Source organism: Pleurodeles waltl, chromosome 1_1, assembly GCF_031143425.1.
Source record: "Pleurodeles waltl isolate 20211129_DDA chromosome 1_1, aPleWal1.hap1.20221129, whole genome shotgun sequence".
In the NCBI taxonomy this organism is placed as follows: Eukaryota; Metazoa; Chordata; class Amphibia; order Caudata; family Salamandridae; genus Pleurodeles; species Pleurodeles waltl.
The window spans coordinates 178677579-178700099 of NC_090436.1; the positions used below are offsets into that span (position 1 = coordinate 178677579).

At 45.0% G+C, this 22521-nt stretch overlaps 1 protein-coding gene across 12 annotated transcripts in view; it reads left to right on the top strand.

Moving 5' to 3' along the window:
• NEDD4L (NEDD4 like E3 ubiquitin protein ligase) overlaps positions 1-22521 on the top strand; it is a 945521-nt gene that overhangs the window by 610365 nt on the left and 312635 nt on the right. For all 12 annotated transcript variants that reach the window (XM_069220149.1, XM_069220140.1, XM_069220132.1 and 9 more), the window contains one exon: positions 22405-22466. In XM_069220149.1, the coding sequence (XP_069076250.1) occupies positions 22405-22466 (62 nt within the window). The remainder of the gene's footprint in view (positions 1-22404; positions 22467-22521) is intronic.

Sequence of the window (22521 nt, forward strand, 5' to 3'; positions counted from 1 at the left end):
TTAACAAGGCGCTAACAGTCCTTTCTCTAGATGCTGAAAAGTCATTTCACTCCATTGAATAGAATGCTTTGAGTCTGGCCTGAACTATCGGTCCTGTGTAAAGCTTCTCTGCGTTAAGCCCACATCCGCAGTAGTGGTGAGTGGGACTCTCTCCACCACATTTGAATTAGAGAAAGTTACGGGACGGGGGGTTCTGTCACTCCTCTTTGCTTTTTGTGCTATCTATATAGTTGTGGCCTTTTGTGGTCTTTCCACAAACAGAACAGATTGATTTGAACTATGAGACTATGTTGAAGTTAGTCTCCCTTTATGCAATTGACATTCTGACGTGACTGAATACTGGAAGTGCTAGCCTTCTTCTGAGAATTTGGAGGGTACAGAACTAACTCGACAAAATCCACTGTTTAACATTTATGTTACTGGGGTACTGGGTCCTCTGCACTCTAGGTGTTAGGATACTTAAAGCTGGCTTTAGATACTTGGAAATGGAAATGATTGCGGACAAGAGAACTTGTAACGTAATCTAGAGATACACAACTTTAAAAGTTTTTGTCGACACGTAATCTGTCAACCTGGCTGCTAGACAGAACTGCCACCTTTGAGGATTACCCAGCCTCACTTTTGACCTCTTATGAAATAACCCATATGTGACTCCGATACCATTTTTCACTGGGTTGAAGCTGAAATGTGCTCCATACTGTGGGATAACTGTCTCAGCTGTTGCTGCACTGTGTAGATCATTGTATACAATATTGTACTCAACAACCTTAGGCCACATTATTGGGCCTCTCAGCCCACTGTGGTAATTGACTGGGTGCATGATGCAAAACCCTATGTGTCCTTGGACAGGCGAGCCATGAGTGATGGTAGATACTTGTACTTAACCTATACCGTATAGCGGAAGGTGCAGGTTTCCTATTGCAATGCAGGTTGTAACCAATGCTTCTGTTAAAGGGACTACCTGACTAGAAGAGAAAAATTGCAAAGAAAATCCTTTGTGTGGTCATCTTCTGGAAAGATGGGAACAAACTGAAATGGCTCAATGGCTAGTATCTCAAAGGTGGTAGATATAGCATAACAGGGAGGCATGAAGACATTAGCTGGACTGCAGGTGGAGTCCAGCTAGGACCCCTCATAGGACTACAAATACTTGTAAATAAAGTTCGCATTGGCAGTGTGCTTATTAGAATGATCTGATTTTAGTTTCCTGGAAGGTAGTGTTATGATAGAATGTCTACCAGGGAGGCGTCTGACATTTATAAAACTCAAACTCAAAATCATCATATCCACGATTATCCTCAGGGACTTAGAAAATCTTTAGAGCAGATCTGGGTCTCCCTGCAGATACTAACTGGGATGCGGTCCTTATGCCTCTAGGCGCCAGGAATACCATTTTTTTTTGTTTTTTGTTTTGTTTTTTAGAGGTGGGGAGCGACCCCTTAGTCAATGGTCGCTCCCCTGGGGGGCAAATTGTATTTAGACCATTTCTGTCCCCCTTGGGGGCAGAAACCACTTAGACACCAGGGATTGGTGTGTGTGTGTGTGTGTATGCGTGTGTTTTCTTTAGGGGGGCAGCCCCTTGGGTAAGGGTCGCTCCCCATGGGGGCACATTACTGTTGGCCATATCTGGCCCCCATTGGGGGCAGATGGGCCTATTTTTGGAAGGCCCATCTGCCCCCATGGGGGGCAGAAAGCCCACCAGAGGCCAGGGAAGTTTTTTTTTAAAAAATAAGAGGGTGGTGGGGCTAAAGTTGTTCTGCCCACCAGTGGACAGATGGGGCAATTACCCCTGATCCACACCCGGGTTATGGAGGTCTGGAGGTCGGCCTCTCTCCGTCCCTAGTCAAGCTGTCCGCGACCGCCGGCCAGTGTGTTCGCGGGCCGGCTCATGCCCCAGGCTTGGTCGCGCCCCCACCAATCGCTCCAGCCTCCTTCGATCCTGCAGGGTCTCGAAAGGGTCCACTGGTGTCCTCGGCCAGCTGGCCCCACCGCCGCTCTCACCGTCTTCGGGGCACCAGCCCCCCTCCACAGGTGTGGCAGCCGGCCCCGTCTCAGCTCCGGGGCCGGGGCCGCCAGTTCACTGCCTCAGTGCCCCGCCCGGGCCAGGTGTCATGCTCGCAGGCCGGCCCCAGCACGATCAAGGGCCGCGCCCGCCTCCAGCAGCAGTGCTGCTCCGCCGCTCCAAAGGGCGTAGTCCCTCCAGGGCCGGTCGCATCGGCACTTCCGCTGTGGCGGGGGGACTCGAACGAGGTCCCCCGGCGCTTCCGGGACATCCGCCCTAGTCATGCAGCGGCCCTCGGCTCAACGCGAGGCCGCGGCTTCGGCCGGGGGACGGGCCGCCCGCCTCCTCCGCCGTCAGCCGAGCCGGGCCTGCACACCAGCACACTATGGGGCCGCAACGGGGGCCCGGTAGTGCCCAGGACCGGCCCCCAGTCCAGCACCTCCTTGCGGGCTCCGATCGGCCCGGAGACGGCATGTTTCTCCTCGACTTTTGGTCGGCCCCTCCAGAGCGAGGAAATTAGGCGTGCGCCATCTCCTGGCCACGCCCCCTCCACTCCTGTTCACCCAAGCTGTAAGACATTTATCTAAAAAATTACCTATTTTATGCCTCTTAATTCAATCTCTGTTTTCACTGATAACATTATGTGGACTTTACTCTACCCTTTGGACTGGATTCCTCATTTATTGGAAATATTGGAAGCCGAAATCAGTACTAAAAGTCTGTATTGCTCCCAATGAATGTCGTTGGACCACACATTGTTAAACTGGTCGCCCCCAATCCCTTTCCACATCAACAAGTTTGCGAAACAATATAGGAACTTTGAGGGGCAGTTGCAGTTTCGGTTTGTGGCCAATGAAGATTTTCAGTAATAGACGATGTTCTACCGTTGGGCATAATGTGATCAAGTGGATGCAAGAGCAGAGAGTCGTTGTTGCATGTTAATAAGATTTATCTGAAGTGTAGCATTACCCTGTGGCTCAATCAGTAGCATTGATGCATGTGAGTTTCACCAGTCTGCCCATCCGTTCTCGGCACATGATTTCATCTGCTGCTGGAATATGAGCAGTGTACACTCACTTTATAAGTGCAAACCTATTGGTTTGCAAATAATAATCTTTTGCTTGGCTCTCACCTTAGCATTTCGGCCTCTTAAGTCGCTTCTCGCTGTGTCGAGTCTGTGTTGATTGATCTTTTGCAGTTCTGATTTGCTAATGCACTTGTTGGCACTTGTGCCAGTGTTACATAGGACGTGAATTTATGTCCTTGAGGCATATCATTTGATTTTATGTACCGGCGTAAAGGCTGTGCAGCTGCATTTTCTATAGCTCTATTTTGCCAACTTATCTAAGATTCTGCACGTTTTTTAAATTTTATTTTTAACAGCACGTTTTGCCATTATTTAAATGGTATTCGTACACTTTCACTGGGTTATACAGTAAATGCTCTGGAGTTCATTACTATGAGTCTTTTTTAGGTCTGCTCTGTTTATTGTTTAATATTCTGTGCATCGAGTGGGCAGTGTCTCCCCAGAGCGAGGAGTAACGCTCTTCTCCTTTTTCTCTCGTGTTATGCTATTGGCTGTTTGGTGTATCATTCCACCTCAGCTCTGTAGTGCTTGCATTGCAATATTAGCACTGCACAGTACTCCGAATCACCACACATGAGATTCTTTACCTGCTACATGCATTATATACATAAAGCTTTGACAGTATTTGTTGTAGTCATGTGATATGCAGCTTTACGGTACATTGGTATTCTTGTTTCAGTAATACATACAGCCCACGTAGGTACAACATACACTGTAAAAGCAATTTCTTTTTTTTTCTTATTACATGTGGTTCATCCAATAGTTAGCTGTGTGGGCTTTACTTTCTGTTCTTGTGTTTCTCTCCCTGGTGCGTTACTTTTTGTCTTTTTGTTTAAGTTGTGTTCAAGAATGCACTTTTTTTCCCAGGTGCGTCACTTGTGTTCTCCACTGTCCTGCTCCACGGTGCTCTCTGTGGTTCCCAGCCTGTGGTCCAGGGACCCCTAGGGGTCCACAAAGCTGTCTCAGGGTGTCCGCAACTGCTTAGAAAATGAAATAATATTCACACATTAGGTCCCCAGCTTTCAATAATGACTCAGTGGGGGATCCTCGGATTCCAATAATGACTCAGTGGGGATCCATGGTTTCGAATAATGATAAAGTGGGGGTCCACAGAAGTCAAAAGGTTTTAAACCACTGCTCTATCTTGCCTGTGTGTTTCTCCCTCACACCCTCCGCATTGTCTTCTCACCCGCTTTCTCCCCACCAGCTCCATGTTGCTTCTTTCACCCGTTTGATCTCTCCCAGCTGTGCCCTCATGTCTCTTACCCCATTCTCATCCCTCATTTTTCTTCTGTCCCCCCCCCAACCCTTGTGTTGCTTCTGTCCTTTGTCTCCATGTTGCTTCTGCCCTCTGCTCCTTCCCCTACCTGCTGAAAAAAGTTTTTTTTTGTTCCTTTTTAGTTACTGATCCTTTTTGGATCAGTAACTAAAAACAAAAAAGCTGCTGCATCAGTTTATTGGCGCCTGCTTGCGTGGATCACACGCCTACAGAATGATGCTTCTGGCAGTGTCAAAAGGTGTTTTTAACGTTCTTTAGTTATGAGAGACAGCATCGAGGATCCTGTGCTGCATGTTTAAAACCATTGGCAAAGCCAGTAGTTCCCAAGGTGCGACCTGTTGGCTTTGCCGTTTTTGTTTTATATCTGTTCTTTAGGACTGCCCGAGAGACATCTTCAACTGTATTGACAGCTCAAGTAATCCAAATATCTTCATAAATAAAATAATTACATACATGGATGCACACACAGAGGCAATAGTGCACACCTCTATGTTGATCTGTTCAGCTGTAATTTATATTTTACTTACCCTCTTAACTACATACAACGGGGGCAGTGGATCAGCCCACTTAAGCATTGTGAGTGCCAATTTTTTCGGATCATATGTGCACATCCACCTAAGAAGTGCACTTCAGTGCCATTGCTGATGACCAGTACATTACCAATGCCTTTTTCCTCCCATCCTTTATAAATTGTTTTGGTATGCTTATGTATCTAAACTTGCTTCAGGTTACAGTAATTCAAAGCCAAGAACACCTTTTCTTTGTGCCAATAAGAATCACAATTTCCTACGGTGCTCAAGAAGAATTAAAAAAGGTTTCTATACATCTCCAAATCCCTGTACGGTTCTATTGAGTGAAGTATATGACCACCACCTTCAAGTCTACCTTTTCTTCCAATAGCAAATCAACATAATTGTAACCTCATTCTGTCTTGCTAATGCAAAACTTGCTGGCTTTGCCAATGCTTGTTTTGCTCCGCTTTCTAACGCTTCCACAATTGTTTTTCAGAAATGACCCGACTGTGGTAGCTGGGGGGGATGATAGGTTATATTAATAGGTTTTAAGGATTGTCACCATAATCAGAACTGGGTCACGCTTCTAAGGCCCTGTCCTACAAGAGGGCCGCAGAAACTGCAGACCTGAAAAAAAAAAACTCTATCAGAACGGGCGTGGCATTAACAAGCAGAAACTAACCTGCTGCTGTTGGAGTTTGAAACAAATATTTCAGTGAATCCTTGTTACGGAAATGATCCAAAGCCATATTGGAAAATCATACCTTTTTGATAAATGAGTACAGCCACTGGAATGCGCATTTGTTCAATTTTACCCCTCAGTTGCCATAAGAAACAAGTACTCACCACCTTTGCGTTCTCACCAAATGTATCTAATGTTCACCACGCGTCTCGTTTTTTGGGTCAAATGCAATAGGTAAGTTAACCAATGTGAGCGCTTGCAGAGCATGTGGGTCTGTCCGCCAGGTGAACTTTGTTAGATGGAGCCGTGAATAGCCTTTGATGTGGTAACCTGACTGTGAATTTGGATGCTATTTTTTTGTTACACGGCTAATACTGCACAAAGTTGCTGTCAATGGTTAGGATATGCAAGTACAATTTATTATGCAGGAGTTGCACTCCATGTCCTCTGCCTTCACTAATGGGATTTAATCCGAGTTTCTTGAGCGTCTGCCCAGTAACTAATTACTCTTGAAAGCCGCAGCTAATGGATTTTAACTGGCAATGATGTGCACTTTATTTTTTCGTTTTTCAAGCCTCAGAATACATACTGAGTTTTAGCACAGTCAAAAGAGGTTACATATTACTCAAAATGTGATACAGCATAAGCATATTGCAGGAGCACTCAATCTGTCCAAAGCATTGAGGGTGCCAGCAATGGCAAACTTTGGGAAGGAAGAGACTGGTTTGAGGGGGATAACATGAGGAGCAGGTGTCAGAGTGAGATTGTATGGAGGTGCATGGGCCTTTCAGGGAATATATAGTTACCTCTTCAGACAAAAGGCCCCATCTCTTTGTGGCCTCTTGTTGTTGTGGTGGTTCCGCTAGAAAACATGCAGGGGAGACCAGAAGAGATTGAATTGGTGTATCTTTGCTGCTTCTGGTTTGTAGTGGATTTGAGGATGAATGTATTGCATTGTCTGTTCCACAAGTGGCTGTGTGTGCTGTTATAGCTGTATCATTGCAGAGAACAAAGTATAATTCCCATGAGCTTGTTCTGATGATTCTGATGATAGAAGATGTATCAATAATCCCGGTGAGATATTAACAGTGTAGTTCTGTCTGTAGACCAGTGGGTTCTAAGTGATGAACATCTGAGAACTATGCATTTAATACCCTCCCGGCCCTAGATAAAGCTGACTGGATGAGGTATCCCTCCCCCCGTGAAAGACAACTAGAAACTGTCACATCAGTCCCTTTCATAAATTACTCCCATAACTCAGTAGTTGGATAGGTGAATAGTTGCAAAGTCAGTCACTATGAAGTGCTGTTCTGTCTCTTCATAAGAGAGCACATGTTCAGTAATTGCTTTGCAGAGCTGCAAAGCTCCCTGGTCCTAAAGAACTTACAAAGGAAACTGAGCTTCGTACCTGAGTGTATCAAAGGTACTCAGGTGTGACTCAAAGAAGCAAGGTTCAGGTCACCCTCAACAGTGTGAGGGGGGTGGTCCTGGGTAAAACAGACAGAATCATAAAAAAGGTCCCACAATAGTTTGGGAGCAAAGGATTCCCATGCCCTGCAGGAAGCTGGCCTGGTGTGTGGTGGGTACCCAAGGTACTTACACCTTATACCAGGTATCCCATCTTAGTGAAATGTAGGCAGTGTCTAGAAGCCAGGGTCTCTAGAGGTAGCTGTGGATGAGCAGCCAAGGCTGATCTAGGAGACATGCAAAGCTCATGCAATACCACTGTAGTCACACAGCACTTACACACATGAAAGAAAACACTCTGTTGTAAAAAAAATAAAGGTACTTTATTTTTGGAGCAAATCACCACAATATACTAGACCGGCTACCCACCCTTAGGAGGTAGGTAATACACTTAATATATACACTAGCAATCAGAAATAGGCATAGAAAAGTGTAGAAAACAGTACAAATATTTGTAACCAGTAGTGACCCTAGGTGGGAGCACAAACCCTATACTAACAAAATGGAATGCGAACAAGGTACCCCCACCTAGGTAAGTAAAATGTGTAGAGGGGTGTACTAGAAAACCACAGAAGTAAGTAACACATTAAGCCCTAGCGACCAGGAATGCAGGAGTAAAGCACTGGATTTTCACCAAACCACCCAAAAGGAGGAAAAGAAGAAAAAGAAGACACCCAGAGAAAACTGCAAGACATCCAGCGGTGGATTCCTGAAGAAAGAAGACCTGTAGAGAGAGCACCAAGTCCAAGAGTCAGTGGAGTCCAGGAGAAGTAGGAGGTACTACCTACCCAGCTGTGAATGCAGGATTTGGTCGACAGTACTGAAAAACAGGTCAGCACTGCAGCCCTGGAGCCGGAGAAGAGTTCCTGATGGATGCAGAAGATGTACCACGCCGGAAAGAAGATTGCAGACGGGTGTTGGTGCAGGATTTTCACCAACAAGCCTTGACCAAGGCAAACTCGCAGTTAATGGAAAAGAGGTGCTGCCAGGGACCAGCAAGGCCCAGGAGGACTACACCTAGGAGGGGGAGTCACAGGGAACCCTCAGTGTTGCAGCGAGTCCACAAGAGCCGAGGCAGCACCCACAGGAGTCCCACAGGACAGGGACACGAGTCACAGAAGGAGCCCAGGCAGCACTACAAAAGAGGATCCCACGCAGCAAGAGAACAATGCAGGAGGCTATGCTTTGCAGGATGGAGGGCTGGAGCTACACGTCGCCTGAAGATCCCTTGGAGGAGATGCAAACAAGCCTTGGCAGCTGCAAGTGATGCGGTGCAATGGGGTACTGTCCTGTGTTAGAAGGCTAAGGCTTACCTCCACCAAAGTTGGACAGCTGGCAGAGAGGACCAAGAGGACTACTCTGGACTACCACCCGTGATGCAGGATCCACGCAGCTCACCAGGAGAGGGGATCCACGCAGCCAGTCGTCGCTTGTCGTCAGTGTCTGCGGTTGCAGGGAGGTGCCTCCTTCACTCCAAGGGAGATTCCTTTGTGTGCACGCTGAAAAGCTGGAGTCTTCTGAGGATGCATGGCGAGGAAACTGTTGCAAAGCTGGCAGGAACTCTGGACACAATGTTGCTGAAGAGTCTTCCTCGTGGATTTGAAGCTTGTAGGTTCCTGGAGGGTCCAGTTGCGGTTCCGGAGGCCAGAAGTCGAAGCAGAGGTTGCAGAAGAGTCCTGCTGGAATCTTGCAAGCCGAATCTGAGGACCCACCCAAGAGAGAGACCCTAAATAGCCCTGAAAGGGGGATAGGTCACCTAACCAGGTACGTTGCATGCCTCGCCATTCAGATGCTCCCAGAGTTCCCTGCCATCCTTGGAAACAAGATGACAGAACTCAGGGACCCTCCGGAGGAGCCCTGCGCACCACACCTGGCGTGGTCACTTCCCCTTTCATTGTCCATTTCGCGCCAGAACAAGGACTGGGGGGGGGGGGGCCTGAACCAGTGGGAAATGGTTTATGCATGGAGGGCACCAAATGTGCACTCCAAAGCAAAAACAAGGGCTTGGGGAGGCTACCCCTCCCAAGCCAGTTACACCTATTTCCAAAGGGAAAGGGTGTTACCTCCCTCGCTCAAAGGAAATCCTTTGTTCTGCATTCCTGGGCTTGATCAGATCAAGCAGCAGGAGGGCAGAAACCTGTCTTGAGGGGTGGCAACACCTGGGCTGCCCAGAAAATGCTGTAAGACCGGTGGTTGCAATGCTTGGGGTCCTGTAAGGAGCCCCCAGAGTGCATGGAATCCTACTTCCAATACTTGCAACTGTATTGGGGTATGATTCAGACATGTTTGATACCAAACATGCCCAGGTTCAGAGTTACCATTATGTAACTGGACATAGGTAGTGACCTATGTCCATTACACGCATAAAATGGCGTCCCCGCACTGAAGGTCCAGGAAAATGGATATGGATTTTGTGGGGACACCTAACAAAACCTAGTGCATTGGTGCCCTCACACACAGGTACCTGCACCCTGACATCTGGGCTGAGAGGGCCTACCATAGGGGTGCCTTATAGTGACCTGGTGTAATGACCTGTAGTGAAAAACGTGTCCTGCACCCATTTTACACAGGCTGCAATGGTGGGCCTGCAGGACCCTTTGCATGGGTTCCCTATGGGTGGCAGAATAACTGCAGCAGCCCATAGGGATTGCCTGGAACTCCAGTACCCTGTGTACCTAGGTACCATATACCAGGGACTTGCGTGGGGGGAACGAGTATGCCAAATGTAGGAAGAGAAAGTTACCTCTCCTTTAGAGGAGAGAGCACAGTCACTGGGATCCTGGTGGAACACAGACAGACACACTGACAAACAGCCAAAAAGTGGGTGGGTAACCAAGCTAGAAAGAGGCTACTTTCCTACATGCCCCTTCTGATACAGGAAGAGATTCTGATGGGTGGAGGACCAGGGCATCTTTTTTCCAGCTCAGGTACTTTGACTGTCTCCAGGTAGGACAGAGTACAAAGAAACCACCCATGGATAGGAACTTTACTGTGCTGGCCAATGTGGCCTTGGTGGATAGGGTGGGGGAGGGGGGAGAAGGGGGTTGAGTTAGAATTAATCCCCGGGAGCAGAGGGTAGAGAATGCCCTAGTGTCCCATAGTAGGGAGGTGAACCCCGAGAGTAAGATGGCGATCCCTGCTGAAGGGAGTCATCACTTGCACCAGATCCTTGTCACTTCTCTAAGGGATATCTGTACCAGTCAGACCATGGTGGTAGAAAGAGCAGTATTTGCCAGGATGGGTGCGCAGGATAACACAGTCACAAGAGCAGGACTTTGTCTTCCCTGTGGCTGTGGACTCCCTGGAATGTTGGGGAGTGGGCGGTGGGAAGGGGAAGAAGCCCAAAGGAGGGCCATTGCAACCCCCAGAAGTCCATGGGCTACATTCTGGGAATTGAATTCCCACCACTGATAGAAGAGCTGGATGGGACGGCTGCCTGTGGTGTTCCAAAAGCTCAGGTTTCTGGGAGTACCACTCCCAAATGGAGAGTACAGAGGCCCAGCTGGAGAGCATGTGATAGGAGGCAGAAGAAACCCTCCATTGGAGGATCAGTGGTTACCCACTCTGCGAGAGGGGGACCCAACACTGACCCTGGTGAGGCTACTTCTCACCTGGGCGTGCTACCTATGCTGTCACAGAGACAAGAAGACAGGATCACTGCACCAGGCAGACCCCTGCAAGACTCTGGCTATAACTTCCGAGGGAGAGGATGGTACCCCCTTTTCCCCCAGAAGTCCTTGCTTTCCAGGCACCTGTTAAGCCTAGGGTACAGGTTCGAGGCTGAAAGACCAGTTTCAAGATACCACCACTAAGATGGCAGGAGTTAGAGTGGAAGTAGGAGGTCCATCACTTGGGGTTGTTGTACCCATTTGAGGAGCCTAAGAGGCCAGAGAGACCTCAAGATCCACTGCAGACTACTTGTCAGCATCAAGACTGGAAGTTTGGCCTGACCAAGGCCCCAGGTTTGGACCTCCATCTGACAGTGGAAGGCTAGGATTCTGTCTCTTCACTCTAAGAGCTGTTAGTGGAATCTGTTGGTTGTTCTTATGGGCACAATTATCCCTAGGTTAGGGACAGAAGTCTGATTAAAGAGGTTGTAATGGACCGCATCAGATTGTTGTCAATGGTGGTACTGTCTACCTACTGGGATGAATCTCTGAGCAAGCTAAGGTCATGAGCCTCACAGATGGCATCTGCAGATAAAGAGAAGGATTCCCCATGGGCCAATGCATTGACACAGGAGGAAGGAGATGGAGGGGTGCAGTTAGTTTCAGAAGGTGATTAGCAGACAAGTGCCACTGCACAAGAGGCAAATTCTCAGTGTTTAATCTCCTGAGCAGGGAAGCCCATCAAGGTATTGATTAGTCTACCTTCACTTTTGGCTGGTGGTGGCGGTTTTATTGAAAAGTTGCCCTTCCTGCATGCCCACCCCAGATTTTTGCCTTGTGTTGCTGAACCAGTTTTTTTGTTGGCCATAGGAGGCAAAAGTGGATAGTGTTACCTCCCTGGAACTTTTACCCCATTGGGTCGGAAGTGGCAAGGAGTTGTGTCCAACCAAAGGCTGGCTCTAGGGAGAAATGTGTCATCTTCAGTACCCTCCTTCAGAACACTCCTGGATCTATGGAGAATCACAAAAAAAACCACCTTGCTGTATTACGACCAATAAAAAAGACTGTACCTGCTTGCGGTGAACCCAGTACCCCAGAAGCGACTGCTAGGGTCAGTTGGCTGACCTCCTGTTTGAGCTAGAGGGCACAGCAAGCAAGCTTCCGGATGCCTTTCTCCCTCTAACTGCCCAGCTAACAAGGCCAAACTGGACCTGTACTTTGTCCTGCTACCAGCCTCTGTTTGAGCGAGTCCTGACCACCAAGTCGTGCCCGTCTGGTCCTGGACCCTTGGCTAGTTGCAGTTGGCTCTTGTGTATTCCTCCCAGACAGTGATACAAAAGCAGGACTAGGTGTTGTCAGGATTGCCCAAACTCAACTGGACCGGCCTGTGCCTGCTGCTGGCCTCTTCTAGAGTGATTCCTGATCCCAAAAGAGGTGCCCCCCCCTCCAATCCCCAACATCCTAGACCATTGGCTGGCATCAGAGTATACTACTCCTGGCCCCACTGTGGTTTCCTCTAGAACTGACAGTGATGCAACTTGACACAGCGCGACACAGGACCTCACATTACAGCACCTCACAGCTCCTGATTGGTGGCCTTATCGAAACCGACGCTGCATCATATCTCTCAGCGCAGGACCACACATTGCAAAACCTTGCAGCTGTTGATTGGCAGGCACATCAAAACAGATGCAAATTGACGCAGGACCTCGCTTCCCAGTGCAAGTACAACCAGGTACATTGACCAGTGGGCCAAACTCTGTCCTGTACCTGGCCCATGCTCACAGTATCTTGAAATTGTGACTTTGTCCTGGTTTGACGCTACCAGATAGCCTAATTTGGCATTGTGCGCTTTTTGGGGCTAATTTTACCTACCACATTGAAATTACTCCGCTCCACTTTCACTAAGTGCATTTTTGTTGTTCTGGTATTTTATTTGACATCTACAATTTCTAGTTTGGCACGGGATTTTTCTTCTGTTGTGTTTTCAGTTTATTACTCTGAGTGCTGCATAAATACTTTACACATTGCGTCTAAGTTAAGCCTGACTGCTTTTGTGTCAAGCTACCAGCGGGATGAGCACCGGTTAATGACTTTTTGTGGTTCACCTTGACGAGGATTGTGGTTGTTGCTTGAGAAGGGTTTCACCCGCCTCAACCAGTAACGCAATTTCTCAGAACATCTAATCACCGGTCAGATTATAATTGCTGGTTTGCCTCACTGGAGGAGATCTGACTTGGAGAAAAGTTTCTAAATCCAACGTAGATGGCTTCATCAGGCCTGATGCTAAGCAGCATCCCATCGACGTTGAGGCCTCCCTGGGCACCGACTCTCAAATTCGCCCTATTGGAGATTTCCTGCCGTTGTCTGACTGCACCGGGGCCCTGCTTTGCAGCAACCTGCCATTGTGAAGCCCAGCTTTTGCGATGTCTTGCATGGATGTAAATGAGCGCAATAAACGACAAGCTGAGCTGCAGAGTGAGGGGACCCTTCTTCTTGAAGACAGTGTTTCACTAAATATTTGATTTGATTTGATTCGTACAGCTTTAGATATCTACACAGTCAGAACAAACATGCATAGTCATGGCAGACAAATATGGAAGTAGATTCCTTTCTCACAGCAGTACTAAGCGCTAGGTGACCATGCCTAAAAGAACAGTCACAAGTACACAGTAATCAGAAAAAGGGTGCCTTTGTTACTTTAAAAGTATTTGGACATCATCATCACAGTATTGCTACAACATCCAATACCGTGACAAGTCTTCAAATCTGGGCCATAAGGCAAGTACGTGCAACATTCGTTTTTGCGGAGGAGGGGGGTGAGGGATAGAGTGACTTGACATAATAAGCCCTAAATAGGAGAGAGTTAACGCTCTGGGCAATAAAACACAATAATAAATTGGTGTTGAAAAATCATTACTCCCTATGAAGCCTATCTTGTAGAATTGAAAGCAAATTTTCATAAATCACTAGTACAGAATTTAGGGCAATTACAACTAGCACCAGCAAAGATATGAGCGAGCTATAGATTGACATGCAAAGATACTCAAGACTCATTCCGAAAGGTGCTGCATTCATTCATGGACTGTGAGGAGGTCTCCTCATTCTCAGTTGCCTACCTGGAAACATAGAAAAATAGCTTTTCAAGAAACGTGAAAACCTTGAGAACTGGTCAAGAAGATATTACATCGGAGTGCAGCACCTGCTAATAGAAACTGAGGATGATACCATCATCCGATACTTCAGAGATATTTATTTCAAAATCAGAACAGAAAGAAGGGACAGGGTAAGAGAAGCTTCAGTGGGGGGGAGGGGGTAGGGTAATCTTTGCAAGCATTTCTCTAAGATGTCATCCTTGACATCCATGGAAAAAATCAACTAGATGAATAGAGTGGATGGCCTCATCCACTACCATGATCATCAGTTAACATTATAGCAAAATCTGTCTGCAGTAACACTGCTTAAGATGAGCCAGTATTGCTCAGTGGTGTCTCAACTAATAAGTGTCAGATCAATAACTGATGGAAATTCCCCTTCGGCATTCTGTTTAGGTTGAAGGACAAAGAGATCATAATACCAGTAGGGGACAGTGAATAAATACTAGGTATGATAAAGGATGAAGAATCTGACACAGTGCCTAATATAATAGTAAGTCCAGGAGGCACAATGGTAAAGAATAGAGAACAAGCAGTGTTAGAAGACAGTCAAGCCACGGGGAGTGGCCCAATATATGTGGAAGGGGGATGGAGGGAGTTCAGGCACCAAACCAGTAGGTGGCATGTTGTGCTTTTGATTGCACCCAGGGCCAGATGTAGGAAACAGTTGGCATGTCGCAATCAGCGAATTTCCTGGTTTGCCACGTGCAAACTGCACTTTGCAATGCACAAAACCCCTTTTGCGATTTGGTAACCTGGTTACCGAATCGAAAAACGGGTTTTGTGCATTGCAATTAGGAAGGAGGAGTCCCCTTCCTAATTGCGAGTCGCAGTGTAATGTCAGATTGCTTTGTGACCACGGTCGCAAAGCAATCACAGTTTGCACCCATTTTTGCACTCTTCATAGTTATCGTGATTTTAACATTTCTGCGTTATTCGTACAGGATTAAAGCAATGATTTAATATTTCAGAGGTGCATAGTTTTTGTACTAAGACTGTGGACATCCTAAAATGTGAAGAAGAGAGCCAGAATGCAACCCCAAAAGTTTACTTATGTTGTTGTAGAAGTGGTGTACTCAAGTGTTGGTCTGACGGTCCAGTGTTTCTACCTGGTTGGGCTCACCCTTTCTTAAAGTAATAACCCAATTTTGGATGCTTATCCATATTCAATGGCAGACAGAACCCTGCACACAGTACATCTTCAAAGATCTCTAAATTATCCGATTGATTACACATGGAGCTTTAGGAATATCCAAACGCTGCCTTATTGGCTCCACAATACAAGCTAATCCTATTAACAATGCAATTATTGTTGCTGAATTGTATTCAGTTAAAATATTCGTTAGGTCAAAAGATGCTGAAAGTGAACATCCTTAGCTGTCCTTCGTTCTATGCCATTATCACACATGCAGAGCAGCTCCATGGTCCTCAGTTCACACATACTCCAACCAATACTGTGTAGTTTGGGTTGATTAGAAATAGTGATAAGACAAACATTAGTATAATAGGTTTTATATTGCTAACTTTCAACGTTATTATGAGACTACCTTCAGAAATAGTTAGCTACATTTCTAGGTTAGTGTTATCAAAGACCTTTGGATTTTATTAAAATTTTATAATATTCTTATGTATTGGGGCTTTGGGCCAGCCCACTTCATCCTTTGGTCTTTTATTGTATCATTCACATTTTTTCTTCTGCCTACTACAGCATTACAACATGGAGCTAGCTGTCAGCCCACTCCAGCAATTTGCTGACCTCACTGCGAGTGTAGCCATTCTTCCCTTTCTTAAGCGGAACATCCACACACAAAATAGTTCTCTTATGTGCTAGGAACTATTGTGGAAGTGTTTGCTTTTGGGACCAAAATACTTTTGCTTTTAGACAATATTTTATTTGATAGATTGTTGCAGGCCTGACTGCTTTCCCAACAATAATGTTTAGCAAACACTATGGTAAAACAAAGCAATGCAAGTATTGACAAAGCCAAAAGGCTGGCAGTCAACTCCAGACCTGTTGGCTTGCCATTGCTTGTTAGCTTTTTAGTAAACCAGAAACAATTCCGGAACTGGCCATTAGAATGTGGGCTAATGCGCCGTTTCACATGTACCTTGTTTCACCATTGGTACTAAATACCCAGGCCTGAAGTGTTCAACAGCAGAAGGATAAAGATAAACTGAGACAGTTCAGGATCAAATTATTAAAACATGAGATATATATATGTGAATGAATAAGCCTTGGTGAAACATTGACAATAGATACATTCAAAACTTCCAACAAGGGGATAGTATTACAAAACAAAAACAGTGAAGCTTGAACCCGATTGGGTATGTTCTTTATGAGCAGACATGAATTAGAAAAATGGTATAGATGTTTTATTTATCTGCTTTGTGACTCTGTACATTTCATATTTTGTGCAACTAGGAGCGCATGTGTTGGCACTAAATTCCTACTGCAAGAGAATAAATTAGTTAATCTGGTGTTATCAAGAAAAGCTCGTCAACAAACAGAACTGACTCCTCCACCGACAAAGCTTGCATTCTGTCAAGTTGAACAGTGCCATGCGCGATAGTGAGTGAACCGGGCTGGAGACCAAAACATGTGCTACCTTGTAGCAAATTTCAAACTGATTATTTATAGGCCACATTTGATTCTGCATAACTGAAGAGACAGTTGAACTAAGGGCAGAGGCTACATTAAGGAGACATTAGTTGGCCGTCATGGGTGTCGTCGCCCCCAGAGGACGAAAGGTTGCTTTTAAAGACCTTAAAAAGGGACTTGTTGATAGTGGAGAGGGAATGCAAAAAAGACAAAATGTACCTTTTCCTAGTATTCCTATAATCCTTGCCTTTGACTGATGTAAACTGCATTCACTTCAATCCATCGCAATAATTCAGTTGCTGAATTCACATGGAATTCAAGTATTGAAAATATTAGACACGTAGTTGCAATATCCGTTTTAACTTGTTCACCACTCATCCGTGAGAGGAGCAGCCAAGTGTCCTCAAATCTCAAAAAACATATCACTGAAAATTGAAAATATCTATATAAAGGGCAGTGTGTCAGGTTTCTAGATGCAGATTAGTAGATAATTAGGTTGAGCCATACATAACATCAAAATGTGAAGACTAGTAGTTCATGATAAAATGCCTGGTCTTCAGTCTTTCAGTGGCTGCCAAATATGAGATTCGGGAAACTAGTCCTTACCACGCATGTGTCACACCACATCCGTCATTACAACGAATAGCTTTTACCAAGCATACCATCACAGCGATTGTAGTGGTATGTATGGTAAGGGCTACGCGTGTAATGATGGTGAAGGCTATCAGTGTCGTTAGAGGAAACGAAGATTATTCTGTTTCCTCAAAATGAGCTGCGATGTGCCGTAGGAGTAAGGTAAGGGAGTTTCGGTCTGGGGGTACGGGATACTGTTCGGGACGGGGTTGTTTTTAGGATAAGTGCAGTTGGGAGGGTTGGGCATGGGGGGGGACTGTTTAAGGAAGGGATAGGGCACTTAGGTTTTAGGACGGGATGGTTTTCGAGCTTGGGGGTATTGGGCCTAGTTGGGGGAGGGGGGGGAGGGGTACTGTTCTAAGGAGGGGAAGTGGGTGGGGGGGTTATGTTTTAGTGCAGGGGGCGGTTTTCAGTTGTGTGGAGGGGGTTGGGGCAGGGGTAGGTTTTAGGGTGAGGGGTACTGTTTTAGGGAGGGGTGGGGAGTTAGGTTTTAGGGCGGGTGGTTTTCGGGCTTGGGGGGTACGGTTTTAGGGAGGGGGTTATGTTTTACGGTGGGGGGTGGTTTTCAGGTTAAGTGCAGAGTGGGGTTGGGCTTGGGGTGGGGGAGACTGTTTTAGGGAGGGGGCGGGGGCTCATTTTTTGGGTTTACTGTGGGGGGGATTGGGTCTGGGGGTGGGGGTACTGTTTTTAGGGAGGGGCAGGGGATTGGGGTTAGATTTTAGGGTGGGTGGTGGTTTTTAGGCTTGGGAGGTATTGGGCTTGGGTGGTACTGTTTTAGGTAGGTGGAGCTTATGTTTTAGGGCACGACTGTTTTCAGGTTAAGTGCGTAGGGGTGTTGGGCTTGGGGGACTTTTAGGGAGAGGCGGGGCTTAGCTTTTAGGGCAAGCGTCGGTTTTCAGGATTAGGGTGGAGTTTTGGTCTGGGGGTGGGGTACTGGTTTAGGGAGGGGCAGGGGTGTTAGGTTTTAGGGCTCGGTGGTTTTTTGGACTGGGGCGGGTATTGGGGCGGGGGCTTTACCATGCATATGCCTTTAAAACACATGCTTTTTCACATATTTTGTTGTAAAGGCATGCGTGGTAAGGGATTTGTGTAGTAGTGACATTATTGTAACACACTCGTGGTCACGATGTGCATTGCAATGGAATGCGTGGTTCTGCCATTCAACCAAGAGATTCAGTGGCCATAATAGGTATAATAGAAATTAGGTATCCTGTCCTTCAGGATTGCTCAAAAGAAGAAGATGAATGCCAGCCAGTGCCTAATGGTACCTCTAGAGCCCATTTCATGGTTAAGGGTTATCTGCTTTTCCCTAATTAAGATCACAAGTCAGAACAAATGACTCTGCAGTTTTATGTGGGAGTGTACAGTAGCGGAGAAGGGACTTTAAATACATATTACCTACTCAATCAGAACAAGTGTCCCTGCTCTTTCTCATCTGGGCACAGTTGACAGAACTTGTTCATAGATGGGAGTAACCAGGAGCTGCAAATCAAATCAGCTTATTAATCACAGTTAAAATTTCAGTCTTTGGGAGTCAGTGATGAGAGTTGGTGTTTCAAACCTTTATTTAAAATCTTTTAGTAGGTAAATCACCAGTCAGAACCCATTAAGAGCTCTAAATTTGAGAGGTGAAGGCATGAAGCTTTTAACATTAGATCAAAACAGGACTTCCCATGAAAAGAAACCCAGTAGAGACTCAGAGCATCATAGATTCAAGCAGGGAAATAAAAGGATCTCTTAGAATGAGTATGCGAAGCGTCTATAAAAGGCTCTGCAAAGTGGTCTGGAAAGTCAGCTAGGGGCTTCTGTCCTACTCTAGGAACACACATTTTCAAAAGTTATTCATATCTATAGTTGCAACAAGTTGTTGCGATTCTCAGTTGTCTCGTCCTGTCAGGGCACTGTGTCATCATGGGAACAGGAAAGCTTCCATTGTCTAAGCAATCAAGAGGCAACAGATTACAGATATTAAACTATAGAATTAAACAATTTGTGAAACATTTGCAGAATCTGGGGAGCGTTCCAACCACTAACTTACTGTAAGACCAATACAGTTCATGGGTAGGCCTTTACATTACACTTCTCATATGGTTCTCATCCATCTGAATTGACAAACCTTATTGTTCATGTGAAACATTTTAAAGCATTATTATCTTTTATTAAAATATGCCTATGCGAAAGGTCGAAATCTAACATTTTCTATGGAGTCATGTATTTCCCAGTAAGTTTGTGTCATAGAAAGTTTAATATTTCACTTTCCTGACCGAAGTCAGGCTTTGTGAAAACAAATGCTTTCTGCAGCTAACATACCTGAATTAGTGTAACTGTGAAATCCTACTGCTCTCACTTGGTTTTGAAATATGACTTCTCGTCTGAGGCCTACAAGTTTACCTCTATATGTCGATTGCATTAATTTTCAACATTTAAGAGCACTTCTGCATCAGCAATGTAAAGTATTTTAACAAAAGAAAAGGAAAACTACAGATGCATATGGAACGGTTCTATCCTATCACCCTCGATGCCCACCTGACGGTTATGATTCGGTGCTGCTTCCAATGGCTTTAACAACATTGCTTTGTCAACATTTGATTCTGGAAGAAAGGCAGCTGCAGAAATCAGACTCCCACAGCATTGTTTCACTTTCAGCTTTAATAGTAACCTTCCCTCCCTTCAACATGACAGTATTGAAGACAGAAGGATGAGATGAATTTGGGCCTCTTTTAAAACTTTGCTTAGACATCAAGTCCATTGTTGATTTGGGGGCCTGGCTATACCAGTTTAATACATGTTTATCCCACAAATATACAGACATAGCCAGCTGCATAGTTTTCCTCTTGCCAGTGGCTGCACTAAAGGTCACCAGTTCATTTCAACGTTTTGTAAAGTGCTAAGAGGAATAAAGTACAAATCTTTATAAAAGCTAGATATAAATACCAATGCATAGAGATTGCGTACAGAACGCTGGGAAGATGCTTTTGTAATAGGGCATTTGCCTTAGATAATGGTATTGCATCTTTATTCATTGTGCTCCAGGAGTTTTGCAGGAGGCTGATATGCCACCTTTTCACTTTAGAACACTTGCTACAGACGGAACAATATTCATAGTGTAAGTGGGTCGATGGTCACTCAGTGCAGGTCCTGATGTAGGTCTTTTAATTCCAAATATTCTTCTGTTTCGGTAGTTGAAATGTTTTTGGCTCAGTATGCTTTTTTCTGCTGATTGATAGATCGTGGGTTGGTTCATCATTAGTGTGTGGTAGGTTCCTCGCCATTCAGTGTAGACGTCTCTGAATAGTTCTGTTTTCAGTCCTTTCCTATCCAAAAAAGGTGGGATACTGATCTCATTGTTGGTTTGTAGCACTAAGTTTCGATCCTGGGATTCGCAACAGTCTGCTGCTATGCTTCAGCTGACTTTGTGGAATGATCGTCGGGGAATGGATTGATCAGAGAACTCTGGTTAGTAGAGAATAATGCTCCAGTTTGTGGGGGTAGTTAGCACCTTGGCAGACTCCGTACAATCACAAGCATATGTCATTTTAGCTTGAATCATTGTGAATTGTGTATTTCTTTGCAAATCACCTAATAATCACGTACCTCAGGTTGCATATGGATGTAGTCTAAATGTGTAGTGCCGTTAATTTGAGCTTCATTCGTACAGAACCTTGAATTGCTTCCCAAATCTATTGGTGTACGAGCTCTGTTGCTCTCGATCTCGGTTTCTGCCAGTTAGTAGGTAGATGTTTGCTTCCACAACTGCGGTTGCATATCACTCTAAAATATAATGTCTGTAAAGCAATGTTTTTTTTTTTTTTTTGGTGCATCAAGGTCCAGCGGGTCTCATGTACTGAGCAGTTTTGCAGTCTCAAACTCCGCAGCTTGCAAAATCAGAGTTCGCATTTGAAAACCATTTCCTACAATGCTCCGAAATCCTTTTCTAAGTCAGGAAAGTCTTTCATCCGTTGAGATCAAGTCCCAAGTTGGAGTGATAATTGATTTGCAAAAAGGAAACTCTCTCTGTGGGACAGCTTCCCCTTTGGGAATTGTATTGGATGACCTTTAAAAAAAAAAAAAGATAGATAGATACTGTTTAGGCCTGCTTAACAAATGAATGTTAAGTATGATTAAACGTGTGTGTGTGTGTGTGTGTGTGTATATATATATATATATATAATTACATGCATAACATGTTCATAGGTCATTGCATAGTTTTTATATGCTGATTTATTATAGGCTTATGGGTCTCAGTATTGAAATATTGAGGAAAAGATCAAATTAAAACAAAGTTGAGTTGTAAAAAAAATACACAAATTACCTTCAAATACTGCAACACTTGAGTCTGTGTTTCAACAATACAACTTTGAATCTCAATCTATTAGCTTACTTATACATATATTCCCTTTCTATGTAATCGTGTAGCTATATATTTATTACTTTACTCCTACTGTGCAAGAGAAAAACATTCTTCAATGCACTATTGTCTCACGCTATACCTTTTGCAATCTATCCTCTATCTCCACTCCTGACTCATCCTAAACCTCATTCTACTACCATGATGTCTAAATAACCTTTCCTAGTCTTTTCCCTCCTCTATCCCTCCTGGCTCACCCCAAATCTCAGTTTACTAATATGATCTCCCAAACAACCCTACTAAATCTTTCCCTCATGTATCTCTCGTTTGACTCATCCCAAACCTCATTTTGCTATTATGATCTTCCTAATCTCTTTCTACAAACTCTTCCCTCCTCCATCTCTCCTTTTACTCATCCCAAAGCTCATTTTACTACTGTGATCTCTCTAATAACACCTTCTAGATTCTAGTATGTATGTCCACTGCCCAAATTAACATATTTTACTATACTAATCCACCACTAATACTTTTGGGTTCTGGAGTAGCGTGCTACTCACTGAAAAGCACTTCGATACCTCATCAGGCGTAAGCGCGATATAAATACAATTACAGTAAAAGTTGCAGTATGGTGCATTCAGTGGGGCAAGGGACTACACAGCATGGACCCTCAAATGTCTCCCCAAATGGGAACATTTTTTAAGAGCAGTAGCTGTCCTTTTAATGGACATCAGCTGCTTAAAAAAAAAAAAAACATCCCATTTGGGAAAGAAAATGCAGTGACAGAAGTCTGCTATCCCATGCAGGCTTTCATTCCTGTATTTATTGTCGAGCACAAATTGCAAGACATTTGTGATGCATACTGTTAGCATATAGCAGGTTGCATCGCTGGTCACAAATTTAAATAGCTCTGATCAGCGGACCGGGATCCTACATCAAACCTCAGAATGTTATTAACATATTACAGTTACGTAAACTGAAATCATAGACCATGCATACAATTCTGAAAGCCACAACTGTATTTTTCATTTCCAGACAGAAGATCCAAACATGGAGCGACCTTACACATTCAAGGATTTCCTACTAAGACCAAGGAGGTAAGACATTCACTAGATGTTATCTTGAAGTTGTTTTAATAAATATTATGCTATT